The sequence below is a fragment of the Schistocerca serialis genome, chromosome 2 (genome assembly GCF_023864345.2).
Source record: "Schistocerca serialis cubense isolate TAMUIC-IGC-003099 chromosome 2, iqSchSeri2.2, whole genome shotgun sequence".
Lineage (NCBI taxonomy): Eukaryota > Metazoa > Arthropoda > Insecta > Orthoptera > Acrididae > Schistocerca > Schistocerca serialis.
In genome coordinates, this window is record NC_064639.1 from 551,697,670 (window position 1) to 551,714,539 (window position 16,870).

At 39.6% G+C, this 16,870-nt stretch overlaps 1 protein-coding gene across 3 annotated transcripts in view; it reads left to right on the forward strand.

Annotated features, from left to right (window-relative positions):
* The first annotated feature begins 61 nt into the window (after positions 1-61).
* LOC126457551 (AP-4 complex accessory subunit Tepsin-like) overlaps positions 62-16,870 on the forward strand; it is a 145,974-nt gene continuing 129,165 nt past the window's right edge. The window contains exons 1-2 of one of the 3 annotated variants that reach the window (XM_050093961.1): positions 62-375; positions 463-535. In XM_050093961.1, coding sequence (XP_049949918.1) covers positions 334-375; positions 463-535 — 115 coding nt within the window. In that variant the 5' untranslated portion in view covers positions 62-333. The remainder of the gene's footprint in view (positions 376-462; positions 536-16,870) is intronic. The other 2 variants (XM_050093960.1, XM_050093959.1) reach the window with 2 other exon arrangements.

Below are 16,870 nucleotides of genomic sequence, written 5' to 3' on the forward strand. Positions count from 1 at the left end.
TCACTTTCGTCAATCACAACGCAATCCAGAGAGCAGCACTGGGTGACAAACAAAGAACTGAAGAAATGTTTCGCTTCACTCAGTTCACTGATGCATGAGAATGTAAACAAAGAATTAGCTTTTGGGTGCTGAATCTGGAGCGTTGCCATCAACTTAAATGCTACGAGGCGAAAAACGGAGCGTCAGACACATGCAATTATTGTTGTGACATTAGGGCATCTTGAACAGAGCCATCGAATTGCCACTCTGCAAGAGAGAACAAATTTGCATAGTATTGGGATTTCCAACCACGAGATACGTAGGAATAAACAGTTTGAACTTCTTGCGTTTACAATGACTTCAGAAATTGTGGAGAAAATGTCATTTTCTGTTAATGTGAGAGTTCAGTTTTACCTCGCAACAGAATTGTGTACCAAATCTACATGTAAGATATTCTTCAAATGTTTTGTATTTTATTTACAGCTGCCTCTTTTGACGAGAGCAACATCGGACAGTGATGAACAAACGCCAGGATATATGTTCGCACAGATTGAAGGTATCCTTTAAAGAGAGATTTTTTTTTTACTACCAGCATAAACAATCGCATCACTTCAACTACTTAATGGTAAGACTGAAGACTAGGTCCGGACCAATTAAAGGAAATTGACCCGGTTGTACTGTGGACGTAGGCAGGACTGCAGTTATTATAGAGGTTTCTCTCAGACTTCCCATCACATTTTTTTCCATGTATAAAACCATTGTTTTGGCGAATGTAAACTTTCATACATTCCTGTTCATTACACCTCCTGAAAGTAGACTTTATGGAAACTCGTAAACATTTGGCTTCTCTACGCGTCAATTCGTTACTACTACCAGATTTTCTGTTTTCACATTAGTTAGCATCGCCAACTCCCAACAAAATTGTGACCTTCCAACCTAACCTAGACCCCTGACTGTGTACACAACAGATTGGTCTGTCACCATAACCAAGATTTCAGAGGGGCCCAATACGTAACTTTAACACAGTATTTAAAACAGCGATTTTTACAATATATTTTTATTATGTGTATAACTAAAATAACACTCTACACACTCACAGATTATCATCATAGATGTAAAATTACATATTCACAACATAACTGTGCGGAAAAACACATTTCAGTTAATGACCAATAATTGTATATGAAAGCAGCTTTGAGAGTGCCACTCAATTTTACTATTAAGGGAGAAACTATGCCACATTTTAAAAGATGAAGTAGGCAACGATTATATATTCTTACTGCGTGTGCCCCATGTAGACCTTCCTCAAACAACTCGAACAATCAGAACACCACATTGTTTACATGAATATTTTTCCTCAGCAAACAAAGAGGGCTTTTCATTTTAAAACAGTTCTTTCTGTGTTTGGGGCTCATCTTGTGTATGTGTAGCATTCTTCTGATGCTGTCACTCAACTCTCATGGCACATAAGAGGCTAAGCAAGGTCCGTTACTAGAGTCTTCGTTAAGATCAGTCTTGTCAGTACTTCTGCCGTAGGATAAGCTCGATATAACACATAACAATTCACAGCACAAGCAACATCCACTAATGTTTAGAAAATGGCAAAAGGCCATCTTCTAGTTTGGTGACTTCATAAATAAATTGCACAGTTTTGGTCAAGACATTCCATGCCATCTTTTGTTGTGTTACGAAACATGTTCATCTTGGGGTTTTCTCATCCAGGATCATTACTTGCTGAATGTTCCACAGATGAGACTAGTACCTTTAGACATTTTAAGCAAAAAGAAAAGAAGTGTAATGTTTTCAGTAAAAGTGTAAACAGTTGTCTTCACTAATCAATTTTGATTGAATAGAAATTATTGTTTCCTTTCAGTGTACTGATGTATGTGAGGCCTTCTTTTTCTTTTCTTTTCTTTTTTTTTTTTTCTCTAAAAAAAAAAAAAAAGGGAAGAAACTTCATTGATCAGTTCTACTGATAAGTACCTCTTGTCACATGTGACATTTCTCCACATTTTCAACAGGTTACTGAAGAAGAGCTTGTGTGGCAGTACCATAACCTTTCTCATGAGCTGAAAGGCTGCAACCATCAATACCTTTTCCAAGATAAATTTACACTTTATGTAGGTAATATGTACATGTATCAATCAAGCACTGAATTTTCAAGCCATCTGTTGCCAGTTTGCTCGTTATACAATCTAAACCCACACCTTCCACAGAAAGGTACAAGTATTTAATCAATGCACTACTAACTATTTTCAATGAAAAATAGAAAGCTTTGTGAAATTGCTATTAACTGTCATATTTCCTTTTTTTCCCCCCTCCTAGTCATCATCTGGGTTGTCAAATTGTAAAGCAGGTAATAAAACTCATTAACTCGCTGGTCGTACCGGACTCGAGAGTCCATTACCACAGCTACGTATTTTCACCATCTGGCCCTGTCTTGGGCTATTTCCTTCCATTCACCTTCAATACCTAGGCTCCTCAAATCAGCCTTTACATTGTCCTCCCATCTACGCCTCGGTCTCTCCGCAGGACGTTTTCCCTCTAAGTGCCCCACCAGTATTCTGCGCGCTGCCCTGCCCTCATCCATTTGAGCTAGGGGTTACCCGCCCATCGCAGCCTACGTGATTTAATAATACTGATTATGTCAGGGCTTGAATAGAGTTTGTGAACCTCTTCGTTGTGCAGTTTTCGCATCTCTCCGCTAATGTCATCCCTTTTTGCTCCAAAAATTTTCCTCAAAATTTTGTTTTCATATACTCGAAACGGCTTTTCATTTTGCACAGTGAGAGACGAAGCCTCTCACCCATACAGCATAACTGGTAGAATAATAGTTTTGTGTATTCTAATCTTTAAATTCCTAGACCATATCCGTGATGAAAGTAATCTATTCAGTGAGAAGTTGCACGCATTTCCCACCCGTAATCTCTTCTTCAGTTCGGATTCAATCTCATTTCTCGAAGTGATGTCCACGCCTAGATACTTAAATGTGTTCGTTTTTTCAAACTGCATGTCTCCAACTCTTAACATTTCCTGATCTACTGCTGTTGGCATTCTAGTAGTAACCAGGTATTTAGTTTTGTCTTCACTTATCCTTAGACCTACATCTTCACTAGCCTTGATTAATGCATTTGCATCTGCTGTTACAGATCCTTTCCTATCGCTAATGATGTATAGATCATCTGCATACCCTAATACCTTAATATTTCGATTTAACTCCACACCCTCTGAATTATCTGCTGCCATTCGTACAATATATTCTAGGACTAAATTAAAAAGTAGCGGGAACAGGGCATCTCCATGCTTAAGTCAGTCCTTTATTACAAATTCTTCTGACTCCGATTTCCCCATGCGTACTCTACCTTTTGTGTTTTTTGAACTCGCTTCTATAAGTCTAACATACTTCTTTGGTATACCAAGTTCCAGAAGAATTCTGTACAATTTTGATTCAAATACTGAATCATATACTTTTGGAAAATCTGTGAAAATATTATGAACTGGTTTATTGTATTCCCATTTCTTTTCAAAAATTTTACACAGGGTGAATATTTGGTCTATAGTTGATCTTTTCCTCTGAAAGCCAGATTGGTAACCCCCCACAATTTTGTCTGCATATGGTGCAAGCCTGCTTAGCAGAATTTTGTTGTTGTTGTTGTTTTTGTTGTTGTTGTGGTCTTCAGTCCAGAGACTGGTTTGATGCAGCTCTCCATGTTACTCTATCCTGTGCAAGCTTCATCATACCCCGGGACCTACTGCAACCTACATCCTTCTGAATCTGTTTAGTGCGTACATCTCATACATCTCTTGGTCTCCCTTTACGATTTTTACCCTCCATGCTGCCCTCCAATACTAAATTGGTGATGCCTTGATGCCTCAAAATATGCCCCACCAACCTATCCCTTCTTCTAGTCAAGTTGTGCCACAAACTTCTCTTCTCCCCAATCCTATTCAATACCTCCTCATTAGTTACGTGATCTACCCACCTTATCTTCAGCATTCTTCTGTAGCACCACATTTCGAAAGCTTCTATTCTCTTCTTGTCCAAACTGGTTATCGTCCATGTTTCACTTCCATACATGGCTACACTCCATACAAATACTTTCAGAAACGACTTCCTGACACTTAAATCTATACTCGATGTTAACAAATTTCTCTTCTTCAGAAACGATTTCCTTGCCATTGCCAATCTACATTTTATATTCTCTCTACTTCGACCATCATCAGTTATTTTACTCCCTAAATAGCAAAACTCCTTTACTACTTTAAGTGTCTCATTTTCTAATCTAATCCCCTCAGCATCACCCGATTTAATTTGACTACATTCCATTATCCTCGTTTTGCTTTTGTTGATGTTCATCTTATATCCTCCTTTCAAGACACTGTCCATTCCATTCAACTGCTCTTCCAAGTCCTTTGCTGTCTCTGACAGAATTACAATGTCATCGGCGAACCTCAAAGTTTTTATTTCTTCTCCATGGATTTTAATACCTACTCCGAATTTTTCTTTTGTTTCTTTTACTGCTTGCTCAATATACAGATTGAGTAACATTGGGGAGAGGCTACAACCCTATCTCACTCCCTTCACAACCACTGTTTCCCTTTCATGCCCCTCGACTCTTATAACTGCCATCTGGTTCCTGTAAAAATTGTTAATAGCCTTTCGCTCCCTGTATTTTACCCCTGCCACCTTCAGAATTTGAAAGAGAGTATTCCAGTCAACATTGTCAAAAGCTTTCTCTAAGTCTACAAATGCTAGAAACATAGATTTGCCTTTCCTTTATCTATTTTCTATGATAAGATGTAGGGTCAGTAGTGCTTCACGTGTTCCAACATTTCTAAGGAATCCAAACTGATCTTCCCCGAGGTTGGCTTCTACCAGTTTTTCCACTCGTCTGTAAAGAATTCGCGTTAGTATTTTGCAGCTGTGACTTATTAAATTGATAGTTCGGTAATTTTCACATCTGTCAACACCTGCTTTCTTTGGGATTGGGATTATTATATTATTCTTGAAGTCTGAGGGAATTTTGCCTATCTCATACATCTTGCTCACCAGATGGTAGAGTTTTGTCGGGACTGGCTCTCCCAAGGCTGTCAGTAGTTCTAATGGAATGTTGTCTACTCCCGGGGCCTTGTTTTGACTTAGGTCTTTCAATGCTCTGTCAAACTCTTCACGCAGTATCATATCTCCCATTTCATCTTCATCTGCCTCCTCTTCCATTTCCATAATATTGTCCTCAAGAACATCGCCCTTGTATAGACCCTCTATATACTCCTTCCACCTTTCTGCTTTCCCTTCTTCGCTTAGACTGGGCTTCCAACTGAGCTCTTGATATTCATGCAAGTGGTTCTCTTTTCTCCAAAGGTCTCTTTAATTTTCCTGTAGTCAGTACCTATCTTACTACTCATGAGATAAGCCTCTACATCCTTACATTTGTCCTCTAGCCATCCCTGCTTTGCCATTTTGCACTTCCTGTCGATCTCATTTTTGAGACGTTTGTATTCCTTTTTGCCTAATTCACTTGTTGCATTTTTGTATTTTCTCCTGTCATCAACTAAATTCAGTATCTCCTCTGTTACCCAAGGATTTCTACCAGCCCTTGTCATTTTACCTACTTGATCCTCTGCTGCCTTCACTATTTCATTCCTCAAAGCTACCCATTCTTCTTCTACTGTATTTCTTTCTCTCATTCCTGTCAATTGTTCCCTTATGCTCTCCCTGAAACTCTGTACAACCAATGGTTCTTTCAGTCTACTCGTTCCCATCTCCTTAAATTCCCACCTTTTTGCAGTTTCTTCAGTTTTAATCTACAGTACATAACCAATAGATTGTGGTCAGAGTCCACATCTGCCCCTGGAATTGTCTTACAATTTAAAATCTGGTTCCTGAAACTCTGTCTTACCATTTTATAATCTATCTGAAACCTTCTAGTATCTCCAGGGTTCTTCCATGTATACAACCTTCTTTCATGATTCTTGAACCAAAAATATTGCCAACTTCCCTTCATCTAGACATGCTCTTAAGTTTAGCCCTACTTATGTACAAATGAATTAAAAATATCACATAAAGCCATATAGACTGTGTAGAATAAGAACTGAGAAGCCAACTTTCTTTGTTACTGTATTGTGCTATTCAGCACAGAACAAAGATGTGCGATTTATCTCCAAAATTCATCTTCATTAATTGGAGTAGTATCTGTAATGTCATGAGGATCATTACATTTTTGTTTCTTTGTAGTTGCTTTTGCCTTAAACAGTGAAGTAAAGTGGTCACAGTTCGAAGTAATCACAAGAAACATTTTATTTTACTAGTGCATGCACATAATTTTCAAAACACACAAATATGAACAAGAATAAAGAACAAACATGGAAATGAATGCCAAAGAACATATGTATCCATATAGACATAGATTTTCATTTATAACTCTAGAATCAGTGCCTAATTAAAAGAAACTTCGTGGTATCAGTCCGTAGTGCCAGTTAACATATCAGCGAGTGTCTGATCCATCTAGATTTGTTCCACTATAACTTGAGCTGAGTCTGTCTTTTCTCCATTAAAACGAGTCTGATAGCAATATTTTTTGTTCTTCCACTGTGGCCACTTGTTTTGCTTAAGTCAACCACACCTTCATTAGGCCGGTATTACACTATCAAATTTCTTTGTCCAATATCTTTGTCCAAAATCTTTGTCAAAGATATTTGATAGTGTAATAGGGACTTTGTCAAATGTCGTCCAATATTTGATCAAATCTACGGCCTCGCTGTATATTTGATCAAAGAAACCGCTTGTCTTCTGTTCACTGCAATGTGACATGTTACCACATGGAGTGCTAGCATCGCTGCAGCGTTCTGTCGTCTGTAGTGTTTTTATAACCATTGCCGGTAAATACAATTGGTGTGTGCCAACAACTACAAAATTAATAGAGATGTCTGAAGCTGATGAGGCACTTTACAACGTGAGGCACCCTGAATACAAAAATAGATTAAGAAGATTGGAGACCTAACCTGACCTGACCTGACCTAACCTAATCTAACATAACCCTCTCCTGTAGCAAGGAATCGGAGTGTTATAGTGAGCCTGTCTTCTGAAGATGTAGCAGTTCTTAAGTGAATGTTGTGCTTTGTGATATGAGGATACACTTCATTGAGCACATACAGAAATGTATGCTCATCCATTCTCAAGTAATTGATGTACGACTTGACGTTTTCCACTGTAAGCTCACGTAACAAGTTTTGTTGAATGCTTTTATCGTGTCGTCGTAAAACCCACGGCTTCACCCAGATTAGATTAGTTTTTTCGTTCCATAGATCCATGCTGAGGAGATCCTCGTGGATGTGGAACATGTCGATTTTTTTAAGCTGAAATAGCAATACTAATAGTATGAATAAATACAATACATCATTTGTTTCTATTAAAAATTTCGCCAATGGAGTAGAAGGAGTTGGCCAGTAGTAAGTCTTTCAGGCTCCTTTTAAACTGATCTTTATTTCTAACTAAATTTTTGTGTTTGCTGGCAAATTATTGAAGATGAGTGTTCCTGAGTAGTGGACCCCTTTTTGTACTAAAGTAAGTGCTTTTAAGTCCTTGTGCAGATCATTTTTGTTCCTGGTATTGTATGTATGAACTGAGTTGTTTGTTGGAAAAAGAGATGTATTATTTACGACAAATTTCATTAAGAAGTAAATATACTGAGAGGCAGTAGTTAGTATACCCAGTTCTTTGAAGAGGTTTCTGCAGGAGGTCCGTGAATTTACTCCACAAATAATACGTATTACACGGTTTTGGACCTTGAAAACTTTTGTTTGACTTCAAGATTTACCCCCAAAATATTATCCCATATGACATTGTGGAATGAAAGTATGCAAGCTTTTTCATTTTTATGTTGCCTATGTCTGCTAACACTCGAATTGCAAATACAGATTTGTTAAGGCCTTTCTGCAGTTCTGTGGTGTGCTCCTCCCAACTGAATTTATTATCAAGTTGTAATCCCAGGACTTTTAAGACTGTCAACCTCGTATGTATGGTTCCATTTTTCCCCCCCACTTCTTTTCCGCATGTGCACACAATGCAATTGGAGTACGTAGAACTGCTGCGGTTAAATAACAAGTTGTTGTCAGCCATCTTGAACTTTGACGAAAAATTTGATGACAGTGTAATACCCCTTCTAGCGCTACGTCAAAGATCTTTGTCAAATATATTGGACGGAATATTGGATCACATCTTTGATCAAATCTTCGACAAAGAAATTTGATAGTGTAATACCGGCCTTATCTCAATATTGGGGCATGGAGATACTTCCCATTTTAATCTCTTTAGCCAGAGTGTCTCTTGTCAGGTTGAGGGCAAGGCCATGTATTCAGCTTCAGTAGATGATAAAGCTACTGTGGGTCAATTCTTGCTGCTCCAGGCAATTACAGCCTCTTGAGATTTAAACAGAAAACCAGCGACTGACTTCCTGTCCTCTGTTTCTCCTGTTCAGTCGGCATTACTATATTATGTCATGTTTTGGTTCTCTTTCCTGTACAATTGCAACCTGAAGTCCTTAGTCCCTTTTGTAACTGCCTGCCAGTGAGGCATGCCTGGATTATTGTTGAAGCAACTTGCAACTGTGATTGTGTGTATGAAGTCAGGTGTCCTTCCCAACGGTGCATGTATCACATTCCATATAGATTTTCTGTAGGGAATGTTTCACATGGCTTTTCTCTTTTTGCCTGTCCTGGGGCTCAAACCAAGTGGAAATATTTGATAGTTGTTCAGATGTGTTGACACTGGATTGCAATTTTTCATGTTGTATTTATTTAAGATTTGTTCTATGTAGTGAGGTACATCCATCTGTAACAGTCCCCTTTTACAACCTCTTGTGATTCTGATGCCCAAGAAATTTGACACTTCTCCTGACTCTCTTAATTTAAATTGCTCTTTGAGTTTTTTTAGGTTTCTTTGTCTTGTGAAAATTAACGTGTCATCAACATACAAACAATAGTTGAATGAAAACAAGACACATGGAAAAAAGTAAGTAAATTGTTCATTATTTCAGAAGTAATCATCATAGCTGTGAAAACATTGACCCTACTGTGAGACAAGACAGCCAGTCAAGAATGAGATTTTCACTCTGCAGCGGAGTGTGCGCTGATATGAAGACAGCCAGTCTCTTCATGGAAAAATGTTTGCAGACGTGCGCACCTTCACCCAAAGCATATCATCAGCCATGAATGGATTTCTTCAGGTCTCCAAAAGTATGGAAATTGCATGGGGATGTAATAGAGGATGTTTAAGGGCTTCCAGTGAAACTTCTGCACACACTTGAAGCTTGGCAACATGTCGGTGTTTTCATTTGACTGTTCCTTATTAAGTGATATTAGTAGCTGACCAAACAGAATCCTGTGGCCAGGATAATGGCTATGTGTGAGAGTTGTTCTCCTGTGAATGTGTGTGTGTTTTCTTCTTCAGAAGATGGCCTTTTGGTCAAAAGCTAAAATATGTAGCAGTCTTTTTGTTGTGCGTGTCTGCAACTCAACATCTCTTCTGTATGATGAGTAGTAGCCTCTCTTTTTCATAATATTGTTGATATTCCATCCTGGGCTTTCCAATGTTTGTTTTAGTTGCCTCTTTCATACCCTTTGCCACATTACTCTATAATTTTAATCTGTGGCAGAAAGCGACATTTAGAGTTTTTTGTATGTTTTTCCTTGGTAAATGTATGTTCAAACTATCTCTTGTTTCATCATTATATAAAGAACTGTTGGTGACATACTTGCTAACGTTTTTTCCTGCTGTGCACAACAGATTAGGGATGAATTAATTTGGGAAGTAAGGATATCCAATTTTGGAAATATTTCCTCATAATGAGCCAATCTAAAAATTTTTTATATTTTTATGGACCTTTTCTGACATTTGAAAATTATGTCCAAGTTTGTGCATTTGATGCAAGAGAAGTATCTTATAGGTAAGAATTGAGATGAATAGTATGTCACAACAAGGCATTGACCAATTTAGTTACTTACTTACTTACTGATGGCAGGACCCTGAGGGTGCAACAGGGTAATGACATTCTTTTTGCTAGTGTCTTCATGTGTTTATTTCATGTCAATTGTCAGTATTTATTATAAAATTACAAGCTCTGTAGATTTACCCAGTGCTTGATTTGTAAAATCAGAGGTTCCAGTACTGTTACCTTCTGGGGAGGGGGGAGGGGGGGGCTGTTATTGAAATTTAGACTTCTAAATACATAATTTTAATGCTTGTAAAAGTGTGAATACAACATTTGTACTGTTAAAAAATTGGTACATACTGTAACAAATAAAGCAATGGGTTTATCATTTATGTTTGTGCAATGGGGTTGTTTTTCCCTCCTGAAATTAATGGAATATGTTCTCTTTGAGGTCATTGTTAATTTATTAAATACAATCCAGTTGTACACAGTTTGTGGGTTTCATTTGCCTTCTCAACTAGCAGTTCTAGTGTTTTATGAGTGACTATAATTTTGCTGTCTTTTGCAAAGAGAATTTTTCCTCCATGTCTAACATTGCCTGGAAAGTCATTGATGTCAGTTAGACCGTCAGCAAGAGCACACCACTAGTTCCTGCTACTACTAAGGCGAGTACACCGTTGTGCTTATTACATATTTTTACAAGCTTCAAGCAGGACTAGTGCAGTAATGGATAGGAACTGTGATTGTTGGGTACGGATACGAGCTGAGCTGGCAACCCTTCGCTCACAGCTTCAGGCTGCGTTGGCTTCCATCACACAGCTTGAGGGTGCTGCCAAGGGGTGTCCACTGTGGGGTATCAGACGCGGGGATGCGAGGGACGTCGAGCACGTCCCACGTGTCCTCCGATCGGTCCACTGCTGTGACCTGCCCGGGTACTGCCTGCATTGAGATTGACCCCTCACCCGTGGTTGAGTGGGAGATCATTCCAAAGTCTGGCAGGCAGCAAAAAACTTTCCGTGGGGCCGATCGTAGGGCCTCCCCGGTTTGTTTGACAAACAGATTTCGGGCATTATCTGTGGCTAACAATGTTTCTGAGCCAGACGCAGTTGTCCACCCCATTCCAGAGGAAGCTTCTGGGCCCGCAGGGCCTGAGCATTCACAGAGGGTGGGTTTGCTGGTAGTTGGGAGCTCCAACGTTAGGAGCATAATGGGGGTCCTTAGGAACATGGCTGCCAAGGAGGAGAAGGAAGCCAGTGTGTACTCTGTGTGCGTTCCAGGGGGAGTCATTCTGGATGTTGAAAGGGTGCTTCCAGATGCTATGAAGAGTAAAGGGTGCAGCCAACTGCAGGTGGTGGCTCATGTCGATACCAATGACATGTGTCGCTTTGGATTGGAGCAGATTCTGTCTGGTTTCGGGCAGCTAGCGGAAATGGTAAAGTCTGCCAGTCTTGCTTCCGAGATTAAGGGGGAGCTCACCATGTGCAGCATCGTCGATAGAACTGACTGTGCTCCTTTGGTGCAGAGCTGAGTGGAGGGTCTGAATCAGAGGCTCAGGCGGTTCTGTGACTGTGTAGGCTGCAGATTCCTTGACTTGCACCATTGGGTGGTGGGTTTCCGGGTTCTGCTTAATAATTCAGGAGTCCACTACAAACAGGACATGGCTACACAGGTAGCAGGGGCTGTGTGGAAGGGACTGGGCGGTTTTTAAGGTTAGAGGGTCTCAGGGAACCACAGAAGGGGCTTTCTGTCAGAAAGTGGGCAGGTAAAACACAGTATGGTAGTTGTAGAAACGATTGGCATTGTAGTTGTAAATTGCCGTAGCTGTGTTGGGAAAGAAACAGAGCTCCAAGCCCTAATAGAAAGCTCTGAAGCTCAAATAGTTGTAGGTACAGAGAGCTGGCTAAAGCCAGAAATAAGTTCAGCCGAAATGTTTTCAAACCATCTAACAGTGTTCAAAAAGGATAGATTAAATACAGTTGGTGGTGGAGTATTTATTGCTGTCAGAAGTAGTTTGTCTTGTAGCGAAATTGAAGTAGATAGTTCATGTGAAATAGTATGGGTAGAGGTTATACCTGACAACCGGACTAAACTATTAATTGGATCGTTTTACCGACCCCCCCAACTCAGAAGACATAGTTGCTGAACAGTTCAAAGGAAACTTGAGTCTCATTTCAAATAAGTACCCCGCTCATACAATTATAGTCAGTGGTGACTTCAATCTACCCTCGATATGCTGGAAAAATTATACATTTAAAGCTGGCGGCAGGCATAAAACATCATCCGAAATTGTACTGAATGCTTTCTCAGAAAATTATTTTGAACAATTAGTTCATGAGCCCAATCGAAGCGTAATGGTTGCGAAAGCATACTTGACATTTAGCAACAAATAATCCTGGACAAGTAGTGAGTGTTGTGACGAATACAGGGATTAGCGACCACAAGACAGATGTTGCTAGGCTGAATACTGTAACACCTACAACCATCAAAAAGAAACGCAAAGTATATCTATTTAAAAAAAGCTGATAAAAATGCTCTTAACGCCTTTTTAAGAGACAGTCTTCACTCCTTCCGATCTGATCATGTAAGTGTAGAAAAGTTTTGGAATGTTTTCAAAGAGATAGTATCAACAGCACTTGAGAGATATATACAACATAAATTAATAAGTGATGGTACTGAAGCAACGAAAAAAAGCATGCCAAATTTAAAAGAACGCAAAAGCCCCAAGATTGGCAAAGTTTTACAGAAGTTCGAAATATGGCACATACTTCAATGCGAGATGCCTTTAATAATTTCCACAACGAAATTCTGTCTCGAAATCTGGCAGAAAACCCAAAGAGATTCTGGTCATACATAAAGCACACCAGTGGCAAGACACAATCAATACCTTCACTGCGCGTTAACAACAGTGAAGTCACTGATGACAGTGCCACTAAAGCAGAGTTATTAAACATGGTTTTCCGAAACTCCTTCAACAAAGAAGACAAAGTAAATATTTCTGACTTCCAGTCAAGAACAACTGCCAAGATGAGAAACATAGAAGTAGATATCCTCGGTGTAACAAAGCAGCTTAAATCACTTAATAAAGGCAAGGTCTCCGATCCAGATTGTATACCAATCAGGTTCCTCTCGTAGTATGCTGATAAAATAGCTCCATATTTAGCAATTATACAGGGTGATTCAAAAATGCATGTAAATATTTTAAGGGTGTATTTGTGAGGTAAATATAAGACAAAAATGTTCTATAAATGTTTTTCCATAAACGTTTAATTCCAGAGTTATCGTTAAATACGAAAGTCATGTCCGTATCAAAACGACGGCAGTGCAAGCAGCAGGATGCCATATTCTGGTACGTAATTCACATACGTATCTCCCAACAGTTGATTCGAAACTGCATGAATAGTGTTTGTTTTTGTTTGCACGTGATGTTTACTCCTACTGTACGGAAGATGGCGCTGATGTTGTTGGTAACGGAAAAGTACGTCCTGTTGTTCATTCATCGTCGGAAGGCTAAAGGTTTCGTGCACATGATGTACTCAAACAGTGAGTATGCTGATATGCACCTTGTGTATGGTGCAGCAGATGGAAATGCACTTGCAGCAAGACGAAGGTACAGTGAGCTGTTTCCAGGAAGACGGTTACCAAGTCATCAGACGTTTGTATCTGTGGACAGACGTTTGCGGGAGTATGGCATTCGTCCTGGGCCACATTCAGGTCGACCACTTGAGCATGCAGTGAACGTCGAGGAACATGTTTTGGACCTGGTAGACCAAGATCCATCTATCAGTACGAGACAAATTAGTGCAGCTGTACGACTTCCACAATCTACTGTATGGCGGCTGCTTCGGAGACAACAGTTGCATCCATTTCACCTGCAAAAAGTGCACGAATTGACACCTGAAGACTATCCTCGCCGTCAGCAATTCTGCCAGTGGTTACAAGAGCGTCATTTGAATGATCCAATGTTCATTCGGCGGATATTATTCACAGATGAGGCCATGTTTACTCGTGCGGGTGTAATCAATTCGCATAATATGCACCAGTGGGCTGTCGAGAATCCTGGCGCGAGAATTGTGCGTGGATATCAACATCAATTCTCCATAAACATTTGGTGTGGTATTGTGGGGAATTACTTACTCGAACCTCATGTTCTGCCTCCAAGGCTGAATGGGCACGCGTACTGCGAATTTTTGGAGGGAGAATTGCCTGGATTGTTACAGGATGTCCCTCTTGCAACACGAGCCACCATGTGGTTTATGCACGATGGTGCTCCCGCCCATTACAGCCGCAACGTAAGGGCGTACCTCAATTCTGCGTATCCACATCGATGGATAGGTCGCGGAGGACCAATTGCTTGGCCAGCCAGATCACCTGACCTGAACCCTTTAGACTTTTATTTATGGGGCCGACTAAAGACATTGGTGTATTCTTCTGCAGTACCGAACAGAGAAGTGCTACAACAAAGAATTGAAGGTGGTTGTGAAATTATTCGTGGAGAGTTGAACGGACTGTGTAATGTGCAGAGATCATTGGTGCGACGAGCACGGGTCTGTCTGCAAGTTCAGGGACAGCATTTTGAACATGCATTGCATTAAGATTTGTGCAAATACAGTACAGTACAGTACAGTCTGTAAAATGCTTCAATTTACCTTAGTTATTGTGCATTGCTGTAGTTCAATCAACAGGACCTAAATTAATACAGTGTTCGCGAGGAATTGTTTCAGTTTGTTACGTCACGTTTATTTATCAGTTTGCGTTGTTAGTCCAAATGCACTGTAATTAAACTGTGAACTCTGGGAATTAAATACCTTACGTTGTATTGAATGTATTATCCTGTTTTGTTCATAACTCTGTAATAAGCCAAGTATGGAAAAAATTGTATAGAACATTTTTGTCTTATATTTACCTCACAAATACACCCTTGAAATATTTACATGCATTTTTGAATCACCCTGTATACAACCACTCGCTCACAGAAAGATCTGTACCTAAAAACTGGAAAATTGCTCAAGTCACACCAATACCCAAAAAGGGAAGTAGGAGTAATCCTCTGAATTACAGGCCTATATCACTAACGTCGGTTTGCAGTAGGGTTTTAGAACATATACTGTATTTGAACATTATGAAGTACCTCAAAGAAAACGATTTATTGACATATAGTAAGCATGGATTCAGAAAATATCGTTTTTGTGAAACACAACTAGCTCCTTATACTCATGAAGTATTAAGTGCTATCGACAGGAAATGTCAAATTGATTCCATATTTTTAGATTTCCAGAAGGCTTTTGACACCGTTCCTCACAAGCGTCTTGTAACCAAAATGTGTGCCTACGGAGTATCGCCTCAGTTGTGCGACTGACTGGATTCGTGATTTCCTATCAGAAAGGTCTCAGTTCATGGTAATAGATGGAAAGTCATTGAGTAAAACAGAAGTAATATCCGGCATTCCCCAAGGAAGTGGTATAGGCCCTCTATTGTTCCTGATCTATATTAATGACATAGGAGACAATCTGAGTAGCTGTCTTATATTGTTTGCAGATGATGCTGTCATTTACCGTCTTGTAAAGTCATCAGATGATCAAAACGACTTGCAAAATGATTTAGATAAGATATCTGTATGGTGCGAAAAGTGGCAATAGACCCTGAATAAAGAAAAGTGCAAAGTTATTCACATGAGCACTAAAAGAGATGGGCTAAATTTCGATTACGCGATAATTCACACAAATCTGAGGGCTGTAAATTCAACTAAATACTTAGGGATTACAATTACAAATAACCTAAATTGGGACGATCACATAGACAATATTGTGGGTAATCAGCAAACCAAAGACTGTAATTCATTGGCAGAACACTTAGAAGGTGCAACAGGTCTACCAAAGAGACTGCTTACACTACGCTTGTCCCCCCTATTCTGGAGTACTGCTGTGTGGTGTGGGATCCGCTTCAGGTGGGACTGACGGATGACATCGAAGAAGTACAAAGAAGGGCAGCTCGTTTTGTATTATCGCGAAGTAGGGGAGATAGTGTAACAGACATGATACATGAACTGGAGTGGCAATCATTGAAACAAAGGCGTTTTTTGTTGCGACGGCATCTTCTCATGAAATTTCAATTACCAGTTTTCTCCTCCGATCGTGAAAACATTCTGTTGGCACCCGGCTACATATGGAGAAATGAGCATCACGATAAAATAAGAGAAATCAGGGCCCGCACAGAAAAATTTGAGTGCTCGTTTTTCCCGCGTGCCGCTCGAGAGTGGAATGGTAGAGAGACAGCATGAAGGTGGTTCATTGAACCCTCTGCCAGGCACTTTATTGTGAATAGCAGAGTAATCACGCAGATGTAGAGCATGTAATTTAAGAACAGAATTAGTCCTAATATACCCCCTGCAGAACTCCTACGTAAGTTAGTTTTGGATTTGATAATTGTTTCACTATAAATTTAACATAATCTGAAGTGTGGGCATCTCTACCATTTACACTCTGATTTTCAGGTATGATTGGAACCACTCATTAACAGTTCCTTTTGTGCCTGGTGCTTCTAGTTTGCTTAGTATTGTAGTATTTTATAGCCAACAGTGTCAAAAGCCATGGACAGGTCTGGATCTATACATGTAACATGCTCTTCCCTGTTGAGAACTTTAATTACTACTTTTCTGAACTCTTTATGGATGATACTCTATGTCTGCTACCTCAAAATGTAAACAGTGCGTCTTGAGATTGGTTATATTTATTCAGTTTATGCATGAGGCTGTGCTTCATCATAGGAATACTGGCCTGTTGTTTTCAGTATTTTCTGCATCATGTTTCTTTAGTGGTAGCACAACTAGCAACTCTAGAAAAATGTCTGAACTAAAATACTTGTTCATTGTTTTTGTTAACGGAGTTTGTGTGCTATCCATGACTTCTCGCTCTATTGTGGTATACAAAATAGTGCTGGCTGCATAATTTATTGGGGCAGTACAC